Raw genomic sequence first — 23,197 nt, forward strand, 5'->3', positions numbered from 1 at the left:
CAGATTTTTTGGGAGGTGAAAAGATCGGAATTGGGCCGTTTAAACTGCCATGAAAAAGACAGGCATGAAGAAAAAAAAAAAGACAGATATGGGTCGCATATGGGCAAAAAGTTCGGATTCGGGTTGCTTTTCCCTGCAGTGTGAACGTAGCCTGAATTAAAGGTAGAATCTGCAATTTTTCTGGAAGGTTCCCCAAGTTCCTTATTATTTTTTTGCGCATGCGCAAGACCGTCTTACCTGCTACCTTTATAGGCCTGCAGCTCACACAGAGATCAAATTTATTAACCTATGTTTTTCTGAATAATGTACTTACTACTTTCAGGATGGAAGGGCCATTTTACCCAGTATAACAAAAAGTATTTATGAACAGGATTAACAACTATATCTTTAAGGCGCCAAATACACGAAACACTTTCAGATTTTACTTTGTGAAAAAACATCAAACATGATATTCCTTCCACCTCTTCAGTATGTTCTACTTTGAGCTGGGATCCCATTTGGAACTCACACAGGTATATTTGTAACATGCAAAAACATAAAGGGGTGTGAATACTTTATCATTTGTAACATAATGTTATATCCTGTGAGTATTGTGCACAGTAACAGTAACTCATTGAAAATCAAAGATGATAACAAAGAAAAGGTAAAATATAACATCTTCGTAAATGGGAACTTAATATTTTGTTTGTATTTGTTCCTTTGCAAATCCAACCCATTAAAAGTTCCATTGTCCAGCAAAGCTTTATTGAGTCTGAAAGACATTGTTTCAATTCAATAATGTTTGTTTATATTGCACCAGTTACAAAGAAATGTTATCTCAAGGCACTTTGCAAGACAAGCAGGTCCAGTTCCTATCCAGTTACACAGACACACAACATTTAGACAGGCAACAGCACAGCACTTTGTATTTTGTTGCTTTTCTTTGTCAATTACAATTGTGCTATGTGCAGGATATTCTGTTTTTCAATAGTTTTTTGAAATACAGTTTCTCCTTTATCTGGTTAGTGTGTTTCAAATGCTGCTATTGCTGCTTTTTCTTTGCTATGACTTAAAAAAAATAACCCTCCTGAGTTATTTACCTGGTTAATAAAACAAAATGCCTGATTACATGGCAGATAGTCTACAAAGCGCTGTTCTGTTAAAAGGTTAAGAGCATTTCATTTTAATTAAGCAGTGGTAATTACTGAGAAATAATTTACAAAGAATAAGCGTACCTGTGTAAAACCTGTGTGAAAAATGTTTTCCAGGTCGTTTTCATGGCTTCATCCGCAGCTTTTATTGTGAAAGGGTGAGTCCTTTGACATGTGCCGCACCCCACTGCTGCTCACAGTTTGTCTGTGATGAAGAGAGCAATAAATGGTCAAAGAAGATGAGAAAGATTTTGTAGAAGACTGTACCAGCAACAGGAATTTATATAGTGAAACTTCAGAAGAACTAAAGTAAGAATAAACCCGTATTTATTTACCTTTTATTGAACAAACAAGGCTTTATAGTTTGGTGTAGATGTTTCACATTGTGGCTTACATCACCATCATTGCTTTAACAAACAGAACACTTTCTCATCACTTATGAATGTGCTTGTTTTCTTTTTTTTAAAATTGATTTCTTTAAATCTTTTTTTTTCTCAGGTAAAAGGGATGCAGAACATGCTGCTACAAAAACTGATTCTGTGCTCCAAACTCCCACCACAGAGATTCCGGGTTCTGACCAGACACCTGACACAAGGCAAGGCTATGCTGCATTACACAACGCTGCAACCCTCTGTTAACTTTTGAATCTTTTTTTTTTTATCTCAGCAAACTGGGATACAGAAATTTCATAAAATCCATCATTTGAACAGAAAGAATAGTATTTAAAAATATTGTGTTAATGCAAATTGTTACTCATTTAATCCCATAGTTTTGACCAGAAACATACAAAAATAAATGGATCTTGCTGGCAAATATCAATACATAGGTGATTATTGACCAGACAGACAGAATTATACTTGGGGTGCTGGTTTTGTGTTGATATTTTCTGTACAGCACTTAAATCTATTAGTTTTTTTGTAAGTGCTTTATAAATAAAGTTGGATTGGATTGTCGTACTCATTTGAGAAGGGGTGAAATTAGTTTTTATGGACAATGTGTAGATACTTTACTAATTCCAGTAGGTAAAAATGTATTACTTTTCATTTTAGGTTTTTAATTAACTTTTAACTTTATTTTATTTATTTAAAAAATGTTATATTAAAAAAATATATGATCCTGACATTTTCAGTTACAGTCTTAGTACCATTTTAAACTGAGTGAAACATCTCAGAAAACTCCAGAGATGTTCAAAACATTAGTTTAGCCTCTCTAAAAGTATATTGTGTGATTTGCATATTTCAGACCATACTGACTTTGACTACAAGAAATCAGAATTGATGAGATTCTTACAGATTATAAAACATTTCTAGTGGATAAACAAACTACTGCACATTTAGTTAAAGTCAAATTGTCACATTTATAACTGCTCCAAAGGTTTTTGTACCTACAGAAAGCTTTTTAACTGACTCAGGTCAGTCCTGAGTTTGTCTCTCATTCCCGTCCCTGTCCACTCAGGCGCCTCATTGGTGCAGAGAGACATGTAGTGTCAGCAAAGGCTTTCTGTCTGCTTGCACTGCTGATACGGCAGTCTAAAGGCCTTTATTATCTGTTTCCCTTGGATACAGAAGGATTTAAATCAGGACCCCCACTCTATTAGCTTAATTTATATAAATTAGTGATGCATCCTAGCAAAACATTCACACTTCACAGTTGGTAAAGAAACCTTATATATAACTTGAAAACTTTGTCAAGTTTTTGAGATTCTAATTTCTGGAATCCGAAGTCTTTCCAATGAAATCAGATTTTAAACTTATTAATGAAATCATGGAGGGAGACCTGTTAACGGTGTGTGAGCAGCTGCCATTAGATATGAAATAAAGTTATTATTGTAACAGAAGACAAGCAGAGATCTAAGTTTGGAGGCTTTAGGAGGCTTAAATAAGTACAAGTGGTTTAATTTGAAACATTACATTTCCTATTTGTTGATAGATTACAGCAATAGAGTCCATGGGATCTCGTTTTCCCATCGCAGTGAACTTCACAAGGCCAAGAGGATTGTGGTTAAACTTGGAAGCGCTGTGGTCACCCGTGGAGATGAATGTGGTCTGGCTCTGGGGCGCCTGGCTTCTATCGTGGAGCAGGTGAGGCTCGAGTCGCCAAAGCTACATTTGGGTGCTGAAAAGCAGTTTAAATGTTGTAGGGAATCAGAAAGAACTTCACTTCCAGGTTCATGATTCTTTGTCAATGGTATATATACCATTAGATGGAAAGCATCAATAACTTCTCAAATCTTTAACTGGTTGTGTTGCCATATAGGTGGCCATGCTGCAGAATCAAGGCCGGGAGATGATTATTGTCACCAGCGGCGCTGTAGCCTTTGGCAAGCAGAGGTTAAGACATGAGATCCTGCTGTCCCAAAGTGTCCGACAGGCGTTGCATTCTGGAAACGGTCAGCATAAAGAGATGGTAAGGAAAAGAACAGGAACTTGGTGGAGGATGTTTAAAATTAGGGATATATGCTAAGATGTTTACCAAGATAGACGTTGATATTTATGATAAAAGTGATATAAAAAGCAACAAAAAAATCCATTGCAGTTTGTTTAGCTAGAGATTGTAGAAATTAGAGAGTACCGTCAAAGTCCTGCAATCTAAAACACATAAAAGGGATGAATAAAACCAAGAATTGTTTAGAGATTCATGGCTCCTGCAGAACACCTGTTACATTAAAAAGTGTAATTTTACTGCTAAACAGAACACAACAACTGCAATTAATAATTTAGTTTTATTAAAGATATTGCTCTTAATGTTGCTCTCATGGAACCTACAGTGGAAAATACAATTGTATCAATACCTCTATTTATCCTTGTCATGATAAATAAAAAAAATCATATTACATTATAAAAACATGATAATGATAAACTGAGTAATGATTGTTCTTATCTATTATAAACATCACTTATTTAAATCACTCAAGTCAAAGAGTTTTGAACCTAAATAGATTTTTATAGCAGTTTTTTGACTCGATTAATTCCAAGCACAATTGCCTTTTTGTTTTCAGTCTGTACTGTAACCATTCATTATTAGAACCGTTCTTTTTTCCATGTTGGTGCAATTTGTCAGCGAGCTGTAAAGTTAAACTGAACCTTTGACAATTTGTCTGAATAGTTTAGGAAAATCTGTTAAAGCGTTTTCCTATTGAATCAATTATATTTGACTTAAAGTTATTAAGTTATTTCACTCAAACTGTTACCATCCAATAAAAGGAAATGGATAGAGTGTTTCAGGAACAACTCCGGATCTGCCAAGGCACAAAACTGACATGTTGGGGTTAGGGTTAGGTGCTGCAGCCCAGTGTCTTCTGGATAGAAGGTTTATGCTTGGGCAAGAGAAAGATTCAGCTGCTTGATCACAAAGACAAAAAAATATGTTTGCTGGAGTCACGGTAAAAGAACAGTGTACCAACCATCAAGCGTGGTGCCGCCTCCATCATGCTATGGACTTTTAGAGGTATTGGTTCATAGGATGAGGACGGGGGACTACCACACAAAAAGCTGGCCCTAAACTCAACTCTATTGAAAATTTGCTGTTGATGCCTGAATGTTTGATCTTTGCCAGAAAATAAGTTGATTTAGTTAAATGGGGATAAGATGAAATCTACAATGAATTCAAACATACACACTTAATTCTTGCTTGCAAGAATCATTGTAAACCCCAAATTAATCTGACATGTAGTCTCCTGATCTTTTAATCTGAATTGTTTTAGTCTTTTAGTGTCCTTTTGCATGTATTTTTGCTTCACATCTATAACAAATGGTTATATTACCTGTGTCATACAAGTTTAAGTAAAAAGAAATGCAGTGCACTTTTTTAGTTGTGCTGTTTTAAAGATGTGTCACAGCTCTCTTAAAGGTTTGTGTTTCCTGAAAAACCTTCATCTACCAATAATCTTTTGTTAGGATTGACAGCTTGGTTTATTTAAGCTGGATGTCATTTGTGCTTCAGTCTGTGCCAGTGCTGGAGGCCCGAGCCTGTGCTGCAGCTGGGCAGAGCGGCCTGATGGCCCTATATGAAGCCATGTTCACTCAGTACAGCACATGCACTGCACAGGTACTCATGCATACTTGGCTTAAAAATGTAAGACATTTTATTGTTACTCTCTCAATTTTGAAATTATTTTCCTTACATCAGGTCCTCGTGACGAATTTGGATTTTCACGATGATGAGAAGAGGCAGAACCTCAACAGCACACTGCAGGAGCTGCTGCGCATGAACATTGTTCCCATCATCAACACCAATGATGCAGTGGTACCTCCACCAGAACCCAACAGCGATCTGCAAGGGGTATATATGTATATACAGATAGCATGGGGAGACTGACAGAGTTGCAAGAGGGTGTTTTCATAATTTACATGGATCATGAATCCAAACATGTATACGTCTTCTACGTCCTCGACTGACAAGATCGAAAGACACACCATCTTCCACCTGTTCCAAGAATCTAGGGTGTATCCCACGAAGTGTGTCCCATCAGGACAGGACGGGTCCCCTCTTCCCTGCCATCCCGTCAAATTTTTTTTATCAATAGCATTGAGAGACCAGCTGACCAGATCCATTTCGTTGACCAGATGTCAAATCTGCATGTTAGTCAAGTTGTTTTAAACCACAGTAAAAGGAAGGGAAGAGGTACTAAAAACACATTCCTACACATTTTGATCGACATAATTGTTGTTTTTCTTTACATTTATGAAGTTAAAGACTGGATTTTCTAAAGATTTCCAATTAAAATTCTGCAGCTGCAATGAAAGATCATTTTAATCAGAAATACTTAATAATCCCAGAGGGAAATTATTTAAATTAATTTAATTTAATCCTATTTACTCATCTTCACTATAGCTGTTTACAAGTGGAGAGTGTGCTGTGTGTCTATATGTTCATTAGATTAATTGTGGTCGCTCAGAAAACAACGTGATGAACTGAAAGTAAATGCTTTCATTCTGTTTATGATCTTCAGCCGTTTTGTGGTTCTTTAGGTGATCAGCATTAAGGACAACGACAGTCTGGCAGCACGGCTGGCTGTGGAAATGAAGGCTGACCTGCTCATAGCGTTGTCTGATGTTGAAGGTATGAACGTGTCCACCACAGTTTCTTGTGCTAGTTAACACCATCCGTCTTTGCAACGCTGTGCCATATAAAAACAGCAAGCACCGACTGGAATTCATATTTCCCAACTCAGGGTAAGCTTCCCAATTTATTTCAGTAATATAGTAAACAGCTGTCCAGGACACAAACACATTATTAAAAAAGATTAAAAAGCTGGTACAGTGATTTACAGTAATTTGTGTAAACAAAATCAACACAAGCATGAATCTTAATAACACTAGACGTATCAGAATAACCAGTTTAGCTATACGATTTCATTTTATTCTTTTTGCATTGGATTGGTGTGCACAGATAACTGTAAGGAGTTATCATACATATAATGAAGCCAAAAAAAAAAAAAGTTTGGACAGTTGGATTTCAGACTACTGTGCCTCCCAGGTTATTTGTTTCTAGCTTTAACTACAGGTGTAAACATGAGCCAATGTCTGACCCATTACTTTGTATGTTTACATTTAATAAATGCTGTTGGAATGTGTCCCTAACATCCAAACTACACTTTACGTAGTTTTTCCCTCATTTGTGGCTCACATTCTCTTCTCTCGTTGGTGTCGTTCAATACCAGTGCATCTTCAAAGCCGGACCAATGCTTTTGAGATCTTCTGAATATGTCTATGTTTCTCACAATAATAAAATCTCAAACTCAACACCCCTGCTACGAAAAATACTAGATATTCGAGACCATTTTCAGTACGGCTGCAACATTTTTTGTGTTCGGGTCTTTTTGGTTAAGAGCTAAAAAAATAAGAATATTTTTGATATTACAATATTTTAACTTGTTTGATTAGGGAACAACCAGAATGTATGGAAATATTCAGAACTTCTTTAGAAAAAAACATCTAATTTAATGATAATAATGATAAAAATCTTTATTTTGTCATTGCAACTTTGTACACTTCAATGAAATGTGTCCTCTGCATTTAACCCATCTCTTTGAGAGCAGTGGGCTGCCACTGTTCGGAGCATTCTGGGGCTGTGTAAAGTGTGGTGCTGTCATGCTGTGGGTATTGCTTTAGTCAGCAGGGATAAGGAAACTTGTGAGAGCAAAGGCCAATCCCTAAATAAAAACTGCTGGAGATTGCAAAACAATGGTGCAGTTTCATCTTCCAGCAAGGCACAATCCTAATTTATCACATATTATTAAAAAAAAAAAAAAAAAAAAAATGGGGAGAATGGTTGTAATGAGACAAAATGTGAAAACACTAAAGTCTTCTTTTTCTGGCAATATTTCTCCCCTTTAACATTATTCAGACCCTGCATTGAAATAGAGGGCTTGTTTGCTAACACTGGCTCACATTTGTTCTTTTGCAAAAGTAAAGTTTTGTGTTCTACAAAAAATATTAAATGTAATAATTAAACATGTTACATCAATGCTGTTTTTTTAGGGCTGTACAACAGCCCACCTGGAACAGATGACGCCAAATTCATCGACATCTTCTACCCTGGAGACCAGCAGTCCATCACCTACGGCACAAAGTCCAGAGTCGGGATTGGAGGCATGGAGGCCAAGGTAGCCAGAAACCTCTCTCTCATTTAAAAGCAGAAAATCATTGGTCGGAGATAATCCTTCTGTTATTTCTACCTATTTCTTTGCTTTTAAGAAAAGAAAAATGCTTAAAGTATTTTTTGCAATGATGACTTGGAAGAGGCAAAATGTGAAATAAGCATATGTTAAGATGTTGTGGGAGTATTTTTCTTGTCTCAGGTGACGTTTCCATAAACATCAAAAAAAAAAAGAAATGTGTGGTGAAGATGAGATTACATGGTTAAATGACACACACCCTTCAACACAACTCACAAAAGGAAAACATTGCTAAATGCACTTTAGAAATAACTAAAGAAAAACTTGTCTTTACTTTGCGGTCATTTCTCATTTTATGTTGGCACCTCTTTGCTTTTAATCTTTACTCTAAGAAAATAAAACCTCTTTAGCGTTTCTTTTTTAATTGTGTTACGCTGCAGGTCAAAGCAGCACTTTGGGCGTTGCAAGGAGGCACCTCCGTGGTCATCGCAAACGGCACAAACCCCAAAGTAACTGGGCATGTCATCAATGACATAGTAGAGGGGAAGAAAGTGGGAACCTTCTTCTCTGAGATCAAACCTGCTGGTATGTTCATATGGGAGTAGAAAAGCACCCGAATCCATACCAGTTTTTCTTTTTGTTTTGATTTTTTTCTAAGTCTGATCTGCTGAATCCAGTTTTGACTGATTTGAGGGTCCCATCAAAGAGAAGAAAATGGTGCAGGTCCTTTAATTGTGGTAGAAGCTTTGCGTCCACCAGAAAATGAAAGAATTAAGTGATGAACCCATTCATGAAACACAGCAGTTATCCTTCTTTATCAAATTTTCTTAAAAACATACATCAAAGTCTAGGTGGTTGGTCCATGCATTTATAGGAAAATTATGGGCCTTTCTAACTTAGTTGCAAATTAATAGCAACAAAAATCAGATTTTCAGCATTTGTTGTGCCAATTACTGATCAGAGTCAATTACAGGGACATTGGTTCCCATCTTTGACAGAGTTATTTGTGCATCTCTATATAAGATCAGAGATCTCATATGACACTGTTGAGTCCGTCAGTATCATCCTGAACCCTGTTCTTGGTTCTAGGTCCTTCTGTGGAGGAGCAAACAGAAATGGCCAGGAGGTCAGGAAGAATCCTGGCGTCTCTTAAACCAGCCCAGGTGATGAACGGATCACGATCAGAACATGTCATCTTATTGCTTCTTTGCGCCATTTTGTAGGTTGTGAACCTTTATTATTTATACTCTCGGTTTCTTTCCTACCTTGTCAGCTGCAGAGAAACCCTGAACTTTAGTAGAAAGCTCTGCCATTTGTTCAGCCTGTATTCTGTCTGGGATTTGTTATCTGCACTGTCAGAGAGGTGAGATCATCTGCCGCCTAGCAGAGCTGCTGACCGAAAGGAAAGATGAAATTCTGGCTGCAAACAAGATGGATATGGAGATAGCTGTCAGCGCAGGTAAGAGGACCAGCTTTTTTCCATTTAGAAAGAACTCAGCAGACCAGAAGCCCACATAGAATCTGTCGTTTTTTGTGTATCAGAAATAATTTTAGGTGATCGGACATATTGTTTTAGAGTCACCAGTCTTTCTGTGAAACAAACAACACTCCTAACCTGACCACAGGATCCTCTGCCCGCTTCCCGATTTGACCTTTCTGCAGGACGTCTGCCATCAGCCATGCTGAAACGTCTCAGTCTGTCGCTGGCCAAGCTAAACAGTTTGGCCGTGGGTCTTCGTCAGATAGCCGTGGCGGCTCAGGAAATCGTCGGGCGTGTGGTGCGAAGGACCAGGGTGGCTCACGGTTTGGAACTGGAGCAGATCACGGTTCCTATCGGGGTTCTTCTCGTTATCTTTGAGGCCCGCCCCGACTGCCTGCCACAGGTAAGGTTATGTAAAAGGATCACGGTTAATATGGTGCTTCAACCAAGGTGAGTTTAAATAAGAAAGTATGTAGAATGGAAGAAAAAGTGTGAGGTCAGGACTTGCTTTTCTGTTGCTAGCAGGATATCTAGGCTGTTTAAATGTTTCCAAAGCAAAAAAAAAAACGTGTTTTTGCTATGTTGCACAACCACTCCTTTTTTACTTCCTCAAGGTGTCAGCTCTGGCCATAGCGAGTGGCAACGCTCTCCTGCTGAAGGGTGGCAAAGAGGCCGCCAACACCAACTGTGTCCTGCACCAGCTCACTCTGGAAGCCCTTTCTCTGCATGGAGTCAGAGACGCAATACAGATGGTAAAACTATTTTACGTGAATTTATTAAAGTCATATATGAATCCTGTGTAATCGTCACATATAGACTAGTGGGTCTTAAGAGTACATGTCTGCCATTTCTGCTGGTTTTGTGAAGCAAGTTCCTACATTTTGGAGCATACACTTGTGTTTTTCTCCTCCCTCAGTCGATGCTTTGAATAACTAGGTTTTGCTGCAGTTTCCTGCTGCATGTTTTTGTACGCTCTTTCCAAAACAGCTTGGGCTCATTCAGACTTAAGTGTCAATGAACATAAATGTTCAATTCTTGTCCTGCAGGTCAGTTCAAGTGGTCATTTCTTGGTTAGTTTGCAGTTGTGCCGTACGCTTTCAGTTTTCTGATGTTCAAAGCTGAGGATATTATTTTATTATCTAAGCCTGCTTTAAACTTATTATTTCTTGGTGCTTTTTATTCACCTCTGAGACCTTCACTGAACAGCTGCAATTATCCCGTGATTAAATAAGATTTTGCTAATTAGACGACCTCTAAAGCCTATTGGTTGCACTCGATTTTATTTGGGGGTCTCAGTGGAAAGGGGGCTGAACATAAATGCAAACCACACAATTCAGATTTTTAATGGTTATGACGGTTCTGCTTCACTTATGTAGGACTTTGCGTTGCTCCTTCACCTAAAATCCCCATGAAATACATTGAAGGCTGTGGTTATGATGTGACCGCGTATGAAAAACAGCATATGAATGCTTTTGCCATTCAAACGTCCATCTAACTGGTGCTCTGTTCCAGGTGAGTACTCGTGAGGAAGTGGAGGATCTTTGCCGACTGGACAAGCTGATTGACTTGATCATCCCCAGAGGTTCGTCGCAGCTGGTGCAGGACATTCAGCGAGCAGCCAAGGGCATTCCAGTCCTGGGGCACAGTGAGGGAATCTGCCATGTCTACGTCGATGCAGACGCCGATGTTGATAAAGTCATAAAAATTGGTCAGTGAATTTAAAAAGTCTAGAATTCATGTGCTTATAGCCTTTATACCAGGGGTTCTCCAACGTTTTGTGGCCAGGGAGCCCTTAGCAGCAGCAATATATGGACCCTTTAGATTCCTCATGCTGTTTTTTTAAACAGGCTTTTATATATATATATATATATATATATATATATATATATATATATATATATATATATATATATATATATATACACACACCTAATATTAGATATTTGGTGCACATTAGATCCTCATTCTCGATAAAGCCAAATGTAATTGTTGTCATACTTTTAGCTGATTTGGCTTTTACCTTACTTGATGAAGTGGACAGGGTTAAATATTTGTCCATTGTGTTACTTAGCTCGACCCTGATGCATCCTCAGCAGAGCACAACATGCGTTTCACGGACCCCCAACCCATGGTTCACGGACCCCCAGGGTCCAGGGACCCTTGGACCCTGGGGGTTACGCTGCTCTATACTTACCAACTAACACTAACCTTTTTTACATTTGTCGGCTACAAGTATTCAGGTTTTAATGGTACGTTGAATCAATTGTTAACATCCCTGTCCATTTATTTTTTCCCATTCAGTAAGAGATTCCAAGTGTGACTACCCCGCTGCATGTAATGCTATGGAAACTCTTCTAATTCACCGAGACATCCTTCGGACTCCCATGTTTGACCAGATAATTGAAATGTTGCGCAAAGAAAAGGTAAAAGAAATTCAGTCAGATCATGATCAGTGTCTACAATGTCCACCCCCCACTTTCTGACACCCTTGGTAAAGATTTGTCTAAATAATTCAAATAGATAAATCCTTTATTCTTGTGGTATAATCTCTCACTGAAACATTTCTAAAATATTTGATATAGTTAAAAAGTAAGAAACAATAGTTGCTTATGTTTATTTGGTGCGACATCTATCATCACCTCTAACGGTTCATATTGAATAAATTTAATTAAAACTGATCAGATTGTCCAGGAACTTTGAATAATCAACTTCATGTTACCCTGGAGCATAAATGTGATCTTACTGTACATGGAGGCACATTTTTCATTGCTACTCTTTAAAAACGATAGACAAGAGAACATGTCGTTCAGTGTCATTTAACAAGGCAGATGTGTGTTGTTTTTCATAGGTCAATGGCTACAAGAAAATCGCTAATCACCAAACCTTGTCCATATCTACAGACAGTGCAGTAATTAAAAGGTTAATATAACAAGAAAGGCCAGATTAGGGCCTACATTTATTTTTGCCGCAACGCACAATGAGCAGGACTATCAGGGAAGCAGAACATCTCCAAAGGTCACTTTTAGAAAAGTGCAATAAGTGGGATCCTAAAGTCATAGCAATTAGACTCTCTCTATATGCCATCCTGTTGTTTGTGAGACGTTTTAGGAAAAGCCTTTTCACATCTGATCTAAATAACAAACATGTACAGATTACTTTATTGAGCTTTTTGGCACCAGATGCTCCAGGGAGTCTGTCATCAAACAAATGATGGATATGTGGGGAAAACCTTCATGTCCACTTTTAAGCAGATCGAAGAATCTGTGATGCTGGGGGCCTTGTTCTCGTCCAACGACCCAGAGAGTCTTGTTACAATGCATGGCGTCATACACTCTTTTTAATACAAGGACAATTTCAAAATTGGACTCAGCCGTTGTACGTTGAATCCTTCTGACTCAAAGACTCACTTTCACTTTTTTTGGCTCTCAGTCCACAGACCTAAATCCTGTAGAAAACCTGTAGGATCTGTCGAAGTGAAGCAATCACATGTCAGACTTAGCACTAGGTTAGGGATTAGTTTCTGCCTCAAGCAGAGGAGGTTATGTATGTTGGTTTCTCCTTCACAAGTGATGGTAGGATGCTACGAGAGTTGGACCGATGGACTGGGTCTTCGTCTGCAGTAATGTTTACAGCTCCGTCTAAGTTCCAACCCTTACCTTTTATCAAGAGATATGGGAGCATGAGCGGAAAAACGAGATCCCAGATTCCAGCGGGCAAAATGAGCTTCCTCTGCCGAACTCTGTTATCTGGGGGGAGCTCAACGTAGAGCCACTGCTTCTCTGCATCAAAAGGAGTCAGTTGAGGTGGTTTGGACATCCGATCAGTGGGCATCCCACTGGGGCAAGACCTTGAGTGAGGCCCAGAACCTGCTGACCCAATCTTGGATAAGTAGACGGCAGTGGATGGATATATTTCCCTACTTAGGTTGATTTCTCTATATTTTGATGGAGGACACTGTAAAGATACGGATGCATATATGTCATTAAATCCCGATTTTGTTTATGAGTTTTTGAAATTTCCATACAGGACGATTCTTGTAATGTTGAATTTGATTGGCAGAAATACAATTCAAATGACTTTCCATATCTGACAGGGAACTTAGCCAGATTTAGGTCTAAATATTGGACTAATAAGTTTTCTTTGGGCATTTTTAACAAGAAAACAAAATAAAGCTCTCATTTCACATACACATTTAGCACCATCTGACTTTAAAGTGCTTTATTTGTTATCAATCGAAGGCTAATACATTTCAAACTATAGGCTACTCTTAATAAACACTTCCCCACAGTTCCAGTTAAGTCGGGTTTTCTGTGGTGTCACCAGGTGAGGATTCATTCAGGCCCGCGGTTTGCTTCCTACCTGACATTCAGTCCGTCCGAAGCCAGATCCCTGCGCACAGAGTACGGCGACCTTGAGTGTTGTTTGGAGGTGGTGGACGGTGTGCAGGAGGCTGTGGAGCATATTCACAAGTACGGAAGCTCCCACACTGATGTCATAATCACAGAAAACAGTAAGTGGCGCGGGGTTCGTCCTGTTGCATGTGTTTTATGTCAGCATGACCAAAGACACAAGCACTGGTCAGTCTGGCTTAACTCCAAAGCTCCTCTTTATAATAAAGTAATTCCCCACTTCCACCTCATTTTATGAGCATGCAGGGACAATCTGTGATCAGGATGAGTGCACACCCTACCCATGTGACTCCAATAAGGTGGACTGAATCAGTTTCACAGGCTGGTCTCTGTCGAGAGTCCCGCCTAGACATTTTAGTTGAGACATCATAAAGTGCCTTATCATTTACGTTTGGTCCATGGAGGATTTCTTCATCTCACTTTTGACAGAATAGTCAGAAACTGCTGTAGCATGTGAAACCCTTCCCACAAAACAGTAAAGTCGTGTTATTGCATTTATTAAATTATAAGGGGCATAGGCTGCACAGCCCTTTTAGTTGGCCATAGTAAAATAAGTCTCTTCATTCAGTATTTTTCTTCTAGTTATCAAAAAACAACAACTGCTGAACACACGTTTCTACTTTGATGATCAACTGACAGTGGAGGAGTAATTTGCTGCCATCTAGTGGCCAAAAAAGCTAATTCCACTCGCCTGTGTCACCGTTGTGAGAAAAAAAAAATCAGTCAATGTTTTCAATTCATATTATGTAGATTCATTATACAGAGTGGTATATTTTTATGGAGGACCAAGTCTTCCATAATTAAAAATAAATACATAAATAAAAAAATGTAAAAGCGGGAAACAGAAATGTAAAAAGGACAGACAGAAATGTAAAAATGAGAAACAGAAATGTAAAAAGGACAGACAGAAATGTAAAAAAGACAAACAGAAATGTAAAAAGGACAGGCAGAAATAAATAGCATCGGAGAAATAAATAGGGCAAAAAAATACAAAGAAAGAATAAAACAGACAAAAATATTATAACATGCACATAAATAAATACTTAAAAAAATACGTAATTAATAAATAAAGTGGCTAATTAAAGGAGATATATACATTTTGTCTCACTGTATAATTTATTTTCTACCTACATTTATTTGTTTATTATATTTTTGGTGGCACATAATTGTATGCATATTTATTTATTGAGCATTTATTTATTTATGTATTTATTTTTAATTATGGAAGACTTGGTCCTCCATATATTTTAGGGTATTTTACTTCTGTGAATTCTCATGACTCTAAAAACCTAAAATCTGCTCACTCAGAAATGTAGAATTTCACGTAAACACAATCAGATTATTATCTAATGCAGAATATGTACTGTACTAGGGCCGGACGATAATTCAGTAACAATATATATCGATCGATAGTCGTGTGATCCATTAGGAAAAAATGGTCAATAAAAAGTTCAATAGAAAAACAATTTTCCTTTCTTTAGCATTCTGCTGTCCTCTGTTGCGTAATACTAAAGTCATTCATTTTTTATTTTATTTCAAACTTACTGTTTTGGTAAAATGTTGGTTGAATGAAAGGTTGAGTTTGAATTCAGTGTACTTTATCTAAAAATAGGTAATCAAGCAGTGGCATAAAATGACCAGGGCTGCAATTAAAATGTATGCTTTTACTTTTTGATAATTATCAATATTGATCAATATGATTTCTATTTTATCAATACGCTTTTTTTTCTACATTGTCCAGCCCTAGTCAGGGCTCCCTTTGCATAAATTACTGCATCAGTTTCCCATGAATATGAGTTAAACCGGTTTGCAGACTTATCACAGTGATGTGCCCGATAAGCCAATAGTGCCAATTCCTGCTGGAAAACGAAGTGAAGATTATCAGCAGAGAAAAGCATGAACTGCTGCAAAATTTCCTTGAAGATGTGCAAACTGACTTTGAACACCACATTCTGCGCAAATTAAATATGTTTGGAGTGTGTAAAAAGTTGATAACCATTTTCTTTAACTCTGAATCTGTCAGTTTCACTTTCATCGCCTGGTTTGGCAGTCTATCAGCAGGAAACAAGAACAGGATTAAGCAAATTGTAAAAGATTGCTGGCAAAATTGTAGGAGTGAGATTCCCCAATTTAAAAGAAACTTTTTCTAAAAGAGCACTGCAAAAAGAAAAACACATAATTCATTCTTCAAATCACCCACTTCATAGTGAATTCGAGCTACTACCATCGGGGAGGAGATTCAGACATACCAACTCAAGAGTAAACAGATGGAAAAACTTTTTTACAAGCCAGGCCATCATTCAGATACATTTTAAAGGTTATCGGGCCTGATTTATTGTTCAGCTTGTTTTAATTGATAATTTTACATGGATATTTGCTGATTTTATTGTTGCTTAATTCATTATGTGAGTGTTTCTGTGTGTATGGATATTGTCTGTTTTCTGTTCCCACCCTGCTGTACGGAGAATTTCCCTAAGGGGACACAATAAAGTGATACTTGATACTCGACAAAACACAGTGTACCAACACCAGAGTATGACATGACACGGCCAATCATCTTTGACTATGGAACGCTAAAGCTGGACTCAATCTTCACTTTTTCTTCAGGTTCTGGGTCTCTGATTTCACACCCTGTGAACGTCTCTTAAACTTTTCATCTTCAAGGCTGGTGTCATCACTAAACCTCCGAGTGTAAAAGCTTGAATACAGAACTTTGCAAACAACCAGCTTCTTTAGAAATGACCATCTGTGGCTTGCCTTACCTGTTAAGGATGTCAGTGACTGACTGCAGCTCAAGTCAGCAATCTTCAGCATGATTGTGTAATCCATAACATTTGCGAATGTAGATCTAGCGATTTAGTTCTTTAATCAAAATTAAACAAACCAGATCACTCTTTGTGTATATAATAATATACAAATTTGAATTGAATTACTGAAATAAATGAACATTCACAGAATATTCTAATTTACTGAGATGCACCTATACAAGACAGCCATTCTTGACTGTGTAAAAGATCAAACACATAATTTATCTTACTGGTAAGAGATGCTTGAGGCAACAATGCAGTTAGACTTACAGAGAGGTCAATAGGCTGGCTATGAAGGACAAACAATAATAATAAAAAAAACAATAGCTTTGGCTTTTATACAAGAGCTGCACAAAATATTATTTAAATATTATTTAAAGTTGTATTTTTTTCATCTAAAATTCATTTGCTGCAGGAATACTTTCTAGTAATTGGTACAGAATTGTTCAGATGGCTCGTTATTCCTGTGTGGCTGATTGCATGTTAGCATATAGTGTTCTTATGTGTCCAAAAGTAAATGGTCTTTCTTTTCCAGAGGAGACAGCTGAGCAGTTCCTGAAGCAGCTAGACAGCGCTTGTGTTTTCTGGAATACCAGCTCACGCTTTGCTGATGGCTATCGTTTTGGACTTGGTTAGTAATTTCAATCTTTCACAGATTCCAGTTTTTCCCAGTCAGAAGACTTGCTCTGAAATGGGGGCAAAATTATCTGCACGGGGTATTTACTCGAAATTAACCAGACTTTCTTCTAATTCTTTTGATCTCTCTCTCAGCACTAACTTTCTTTTGTTAAACTCTTTTTAAAGAATGTATGAAGACATACGTTTCTTTCTTACTGTCCATTATTGTAGTTCAAGAATTGCTTTGTTCTCTCTTAAACCTGGAATAGGAATCATTTAATCGTAAGAATAAATGCCAGAAAGTAAATAAAAGAAATTCACCTGTTGCTGCTCGAATAGAAGCATTCTTCAGCCTCGTTTTTTTTATAACAATCGATGATAAAATCCAACTATGTAAATGTTTTGTACTCCTGTGCCAAGTTATACAAACTCTGTAAAAATCTGAACATTTTAAAATGGAAAATCTGTTGAAACCACTTCTACAAGCTGCTGAATCAAGGATTGTCCTCAGTTTGTCATGCCTGGCATCTCCATTTTCACTCCAACTTTGTTCATTTGTTCATTAAATGACAGTGAGTGATTTAGATATGTATTTTTATGCATTTGAGGTTAAGTTTGTATGCTTCCTGAACCTGGTAAAGACCCAGTCCTTTTTATTATGTCCTGACATCTAAAACCTTAGCTCTGACAGAGGGTGTACTTTTTTCCTGCCACTACAATGAGATTTTATTCAACACTGTTTCTTTTTCTCTCTTTTTTTTGTGTTTTTGGTGGACAGGAGCAGAGGTTGGCATTAGCACAGCCCGTATTCATGCCCGGGGCCCCGTTGGCATTGAGGGTCTGCTCACCACCAAGTGGGTCCTGAGAGGCGATGGCCACACGGTGGCGGATTTCTCTGAGAGCGGCAGAATGACGTACCTCCATGAAAACCTTCCTGTTGAGCAGGATTTAACCGGACAAAGAGGCGATATTTAGGACAACATCGATATTGTTTGTTTTTTTTTTTGGCCTCCACCAAAAGTTCTGATTGATAGTATTTTCTAAACAGACAAAACCAAGACAAAGATTTTTCTCCTTACATAATTGTCTCATTCTAGGACAAAGAGTTAAATGTTTTATTTGTTTCTGCCAACCCCATGACATTTGACATGTACGTACATTGGTTAAATGACCAAAATTGCCTTAATAATAAAGCTTTTTTAAGGAAAATCCTGACTGTATCTAATTACTTTGAGAACACCTAAACATACAAACAGCGGATATTTAGATGCCGTATTTTTTGGACTATAAGTCGCTCTGGAATATAAGTTGCATCAGTCCAAAACTGCATCATAAAAGGGAAAAAAAAACATCTATACTGTATTTTTTGGACCATAAACTGCACCGGATTAAAAGGCGCATTAAATATTCTTCCCAAGTGTGTAATACCACTCCGCCGCTTCTTGTACACAGCTCTCTCCTTAAGGGGAGAGCTATCCGTCTCTGTCAGGAGGACAGAGTAGTTGGACTACACTGCCCTGTTTCTAACAAAACGCCAAAATAAACTTAACTTATATATTGAATTGACTTGGTTTATTGTTGGGGGCTGCACACTGGTCCAGTGGGTAGCACTGTTGCCATGCAGCAAGAAAGTCCTTGGCCTGGGTCTTTTTGCATGGAGTTTGCATGTTCTCCCTGTGCATGTGTGGGTTCTCTCCAGGTACTCCAGCTTCCTCCCACAGTCCAAAAACATGACTGTTAGGTTAATTGGTTAATTGGCTTCTCTAAATTCCCCGTAGGTGTGAGTGTGTGTGTGTGAATGGTTGTTTGTCCTGTTTCTCTCTGTGTTGCCCTGTGACAGACTGGCGACCTGTCCAGGGTGTACCCCGCCTCTCGCCCAGTGAACGCTGGAGATAGGCACCAGCAACCCTTGCGACCCCAAAAGGGATAGCCGTGTTAGAAAATGGATGGATGGATGGATAGAACTATTTCAGCACTGAAATGTTTGTGATCGTTTTAACGCATATTTATAAAAAAAAACTGTATAATTTACATGTAATAAGGCCAAAAGATCCCAAACTGGACGGAAAAAAGAGGCCTTTTACAGTATTTATGCATTTTTTCCACATCTTTTATTTATTTATTTATTTATTTTCTCGCTGCTGCCAGCTGTGCTTATTCTTGAGTGGTTTGTTGCTTTACAGCTTGTTCCTTGTGGTGCCCAGAGCCTCTGTCAGAGCTGGGAATGCTAACTGACAAGCCTTCTCCTTAAAGCTGCAGGGCTGAATGAGACTGCTGTTAAATGAAGCTCTGTAGCGCTGCAGCTTCTGAGCCTCCTTTCTGATGTCTTCGCGATGCACGCTCAAGGTTTGGTTTTTGGTTCTTTAATGAGAGTAATGTAGAATAAAAAAAAAAGTTGAGGAAGAATATTTGGGGTTTCTTTTTGTCTCCTTTTTTCTTTGATTTCCTTTTGTTCTTCCTGTTGAAGTGTTGAGGATTTTTACATGTATGCTCATCGCTGTCCTGGCTCTAGTCTTTCTACTTTTACAAAGAACACAAATTAACGCGAAGGAGGGGGAAGAGAAGTCATGCTGATCAGAAAAACAGATGTCTAAAATGGGGCCTTTTTAAAGTCGCCCATAGGGAAATTCGTGTTGCTGGAAGTGGGGCAAGGAAGATGGAAGACAATACTATAGAGGTTTAATTATCCAGCCATCAGAAATGAAAAGAGAGACGGGGAGAACTGAGACTAATAATGGAATCAGAGACTTATGTTCTGGGTTTCTTCTGCCCCCCAACCCATCTTTCTCTCTTTTCTATCATCTAAAGAATTCATTCTCCAAAACGAACTACTTACCGTTCAATCAGCTTCCTGTCATAAGTCCAAAGGGTTCAGAGATGAAGAAGGAGAGAAAACTCGGATCTCACTTTTTTTCGTCCTTTTTATGTGCGAAGCGATTGAAAATATCGTCTAAATGACTGGAGGTAGAGAAGGAACAATGCGGGGACAATGAGGATTAGCTCTTTGGTGTATTGTGTTTTATAGGGTTTTATGTTACCTAATCTAATGTATCAAAGTTAGCTGCAGTTCCAGCTGATGTACTTTAGTTGTGTGTGTATACATTTAGTATTTTCAGCATAAAACCTTGTAATTCATTTTGAAATGGAATAAAAAAAAATAAATGACTTTATTTTCAATGAGATTATTTTACAAAATATTTTTTTAAAGTGTCCCCATGGATCAAGTAGAAATCTGTAGAAAATGAAAAACTAGTTGACTGTTACCTATATGTACTGTTTACTGGATGTAAGACCTCAGCACACCCAGGTTAACAAAAACTCTGACGTAAAAGCAATGAGAACATGATAATTTTTTTTCCAAACTTTTCCAACCTTTACTGTTATGTCTGATTGTGCAAATTAACTTACAATCAATCAAATATGGTTGGAGGTAAAACGAAAAGAAAAAAAAACATTCACTTTTGCAAGTTGGTTGCAGAAGTGTGCACACACAGATACTTTGTGGAAGCAACTTTCTGGCTTCATTTCCACATCCAGGGTTCCTCAAGTTTATACCTACCATGAATTATAGTAACAGACTATAAATTAGTCTGTCCTATTAGCCTGTTGTCAAGGCCAAAGTTTGCAGGGATGTTACAAAACATCAAAAGATTTCATTAACAAATGTGACAGAAGGCGGGTACCAAAAAATCCATTACATTATATACAGGAGATAGCTATAAGTTTAACTCCTCCTGGCCAGTAGGTGGCACACTCATGCTTGCCCAACTTCTTTACCAGCTGGTTGCCAGGTCCTTTGAATAGCATTAGAAAACATTTAACTTACCAGTCCAAAAGGAAAGCTGCATCCTCCAAGTGGCTTCTTTGCTTCCTTAAGTCTGCACCAATGCTCAGAAGCTTGGCCAACGTTCCCCCACCGTTTTGCTTCTTTTTTGGTCAGCTTTAATTTGAGAAATGTAACAGAGTTTCACAACGCTAACACAGAGCTACTACGACAATCTGTCAATGTCTGAGCTACGTCTTCCTTGACTTCAACCTGCTATTTCTATTGGTGCAGAATCCATGTCAATGTTGGCATAGTAAACAGGGGTAAATATTTATATATTTTGGACCTGTTCATTTTTATAAAACAACTACTTATATACTGTATATTTATTTCGTGTAAAATGAACTATTTTATTCTACACCACTCTAGACGTTCTGTGGCGGTATTATTTTTGAAAAATTAATCGTTTTGGTGAAAAGGTTCTGGCTATGATCTTTAATGCACTGTGAAGTTCGGGCATTTTCTGATTGTTTTCGTCATGCTGTGATGATCTCCTCTGTTCTTCATTTGTCTGAGATAACCAGTGGGATTGTAAGTAAGAAGCATCATTGGGTAGAGTTTTTTTGGTCTGAGGAAAGCAAAAGTTTACTTCTGTGTCACTATTTGAAAAGTGCTGTTGGCCCGGGAACAACTCCACACCGAAAGACGACAGAAACCTCAGTGAAGCAGGGTAGTGGCAGCATCATGCTGAGGGAAGGCTGTATTTAGGGATAGTGAAGCTTTTCAGAGTGGATGGGAAGATTATTGGAGCCAAACCTGGATGGAAGAAACCCTGTTGAAGGCTATAAAAGACTTTTCGCTAAAAACATCCAATCACAGCTAAAAAGGAATGAGGTTTTACCTTTCTCCAGATCAAACAGATTTTTTTTTTCTTGATGTATGAGCAATTACAAATACATGTCAGGTTGTATCCACAATCTACTAGAAGACAAAGGATGATGAGGTATTTCCCATTTCAACATTACAGTGAGTGAAACCAACAAAAGAATGACTTTACCTAAAGAAAATTTCAATTAAAGTAGTGAAGTGGCCTAGCCAGAGTCCAGACTTAAATCTGAGACAACATGCATGGGTTCCCCTGTAGAGGGCTGAGGACTAAAGATGTCCTCCTTTTTGGATAAATCTGGAGAGCTTTCAGCAGATAAAGAGGGCAAACATTACCTAGGCTATATGTTGGGATGCTAATAGACTCCCACCAGAGACTGAATACCCAAAATAAATCAGAAAAGTGTTTTGAGAAATTGTTAGTTTAGTGGTGTGCATGCCTCTGTTTTTTTTTTCAGATGAATTCCACACGTCAAATTAGACATGCATCATTTTTATATCCTCTTTATTCGTAATTGTGTGATTTTACTCTCAGTTTTATGATATAACTGAATGGCATTTGTCTTGAAGGTTTCGTGAAGATTATAACTTAAAACACAGGTATTTTTTATACACAGGTATTTTTATTAAGTTAGTTTATCCATTCTGGAATGTTTTTTTTTATGCCAGCTAATTCAGAAACTACTTCCTTTTATCCACTCAAACAACCTCACAGTCTCATCTCAGGAAATCCTCTGTCATCTCTAACCATCAGTGCCCCCAGGAACCCGGCTCAACCGTTCCCCTGCTGAACCCTGTTGATGTTTTGCCGTCCACTGGGCATTGTTGTTCGCGGATGTAAAAAAAAAAATAAAAAAATATATATGATTGGCAAATCACTGCACTCCTTTAATTGAACATTACTCAAGGCCAAAACTCATAATACTTGTTTAGCTTGATCTTAAGGCTCTCAAATGCTTTCCCTGCTGGGCTTCAAATTTTTTTAAATCAATAATTAATGGTAAAAGTTATTTATTCATGTGAATCTTCTCCAATTACGCGGCGTCTAATTAACAATTTCAATAATTGATATTTATTTCTGAAAGGGCTCCGAATCTGGGAGTGATGAAAAATGCATGAGCAGAGAATGTGGACGGGGTTTTTGTTTTTTGTTCTGAGAGAGCTTGATGCTCGGGGCTAATAACAGGCCACTTTGACTCTGGCTCTTTGAGTTGGCACTGGTCTTGTGATGTTGATCTAACACGGGCATCTTTCATGGACCCGAAGCGCTCACTCTGTACCATGTGATCTCATAAAGACTCCAACATGCCCATCCTCAGATACTCTTCTCTTTGTCTTTAACTGCAAACTTCAAAGACTAAGCTTCTGTTTCCTTGATAATTTCTCTCTGCGTATGTGTAATGACGCTATAGAAAACTGCTAACTCCTGGTCTCGCAAGGACCTCAGTGGTCACTCTTTGTGTCTGCTTCCATGGTCCGTATC

At 38.1% G+C, this 23,197-nt stretch overlaps 1 protein-coding gene across 1 annotated transcript; it reads left to right on the forward strand.

Annotated features, from left to right (window-relative positions):
• The first annotated feature begins 1,332 nt into the window (after positions 1-1,332).
• aldh18a1 (aldehyde dehydrogenase 18 family, member A1) lies at positions 1,333-18,261 on the forward strand. Its single transcript, XM_012882346.3, has 18 exons — positions 1,333-1,439; positions 1,629-1,725; positions 3,060-3,211; positions 3,387-3,536; positions 5,073-5,177; positions 5,259-5,411; positions 6,101-6,191; positions 7,613-7,737; positions 8,190-8,334; positions 8,839-8,912; positions 9,109-9,208; positions 9,412-9,632; positions 9,844-9,981; positions 10,742-10,937; positions 11,531-11,652; positions 13,553-13,739; positions 16,981-17,076; positions 17,842-18,261. Exons 2-18 carry the CDS (start codon positions 1,638-1,640, stop codon positions 18,036-18,038), a joined length of 2,340 nt encoding a protein of 779 aa, XP_012737800.3. The 5' UTR covers positions 1,333-1,439; positions 1,629-1,637; the 3' UTR covers positions 18,039-18,261.
• The last annotated feature ends 4,936 nt before the right edge of the window (positions 18,262-23,197 follow it).

The sequence above is a fragment of the Fundulus heteroclitus genome, chromosome 10 (genome assembly GCF_011125445.2).
Source record: "Fundulus heteroclitus isolate FHET01 chromosome 10, MU-UCD_Fhet_4.1, whole genome shotgun sequence".
Taxonomy (NCBI): domain Eukaryota; kingdom Metazoa; phylum Chordata; class Actinopteri; order Cyprinodontiformes; family Fundulidae; genus Fundulus; species Fundulus heteroclitus.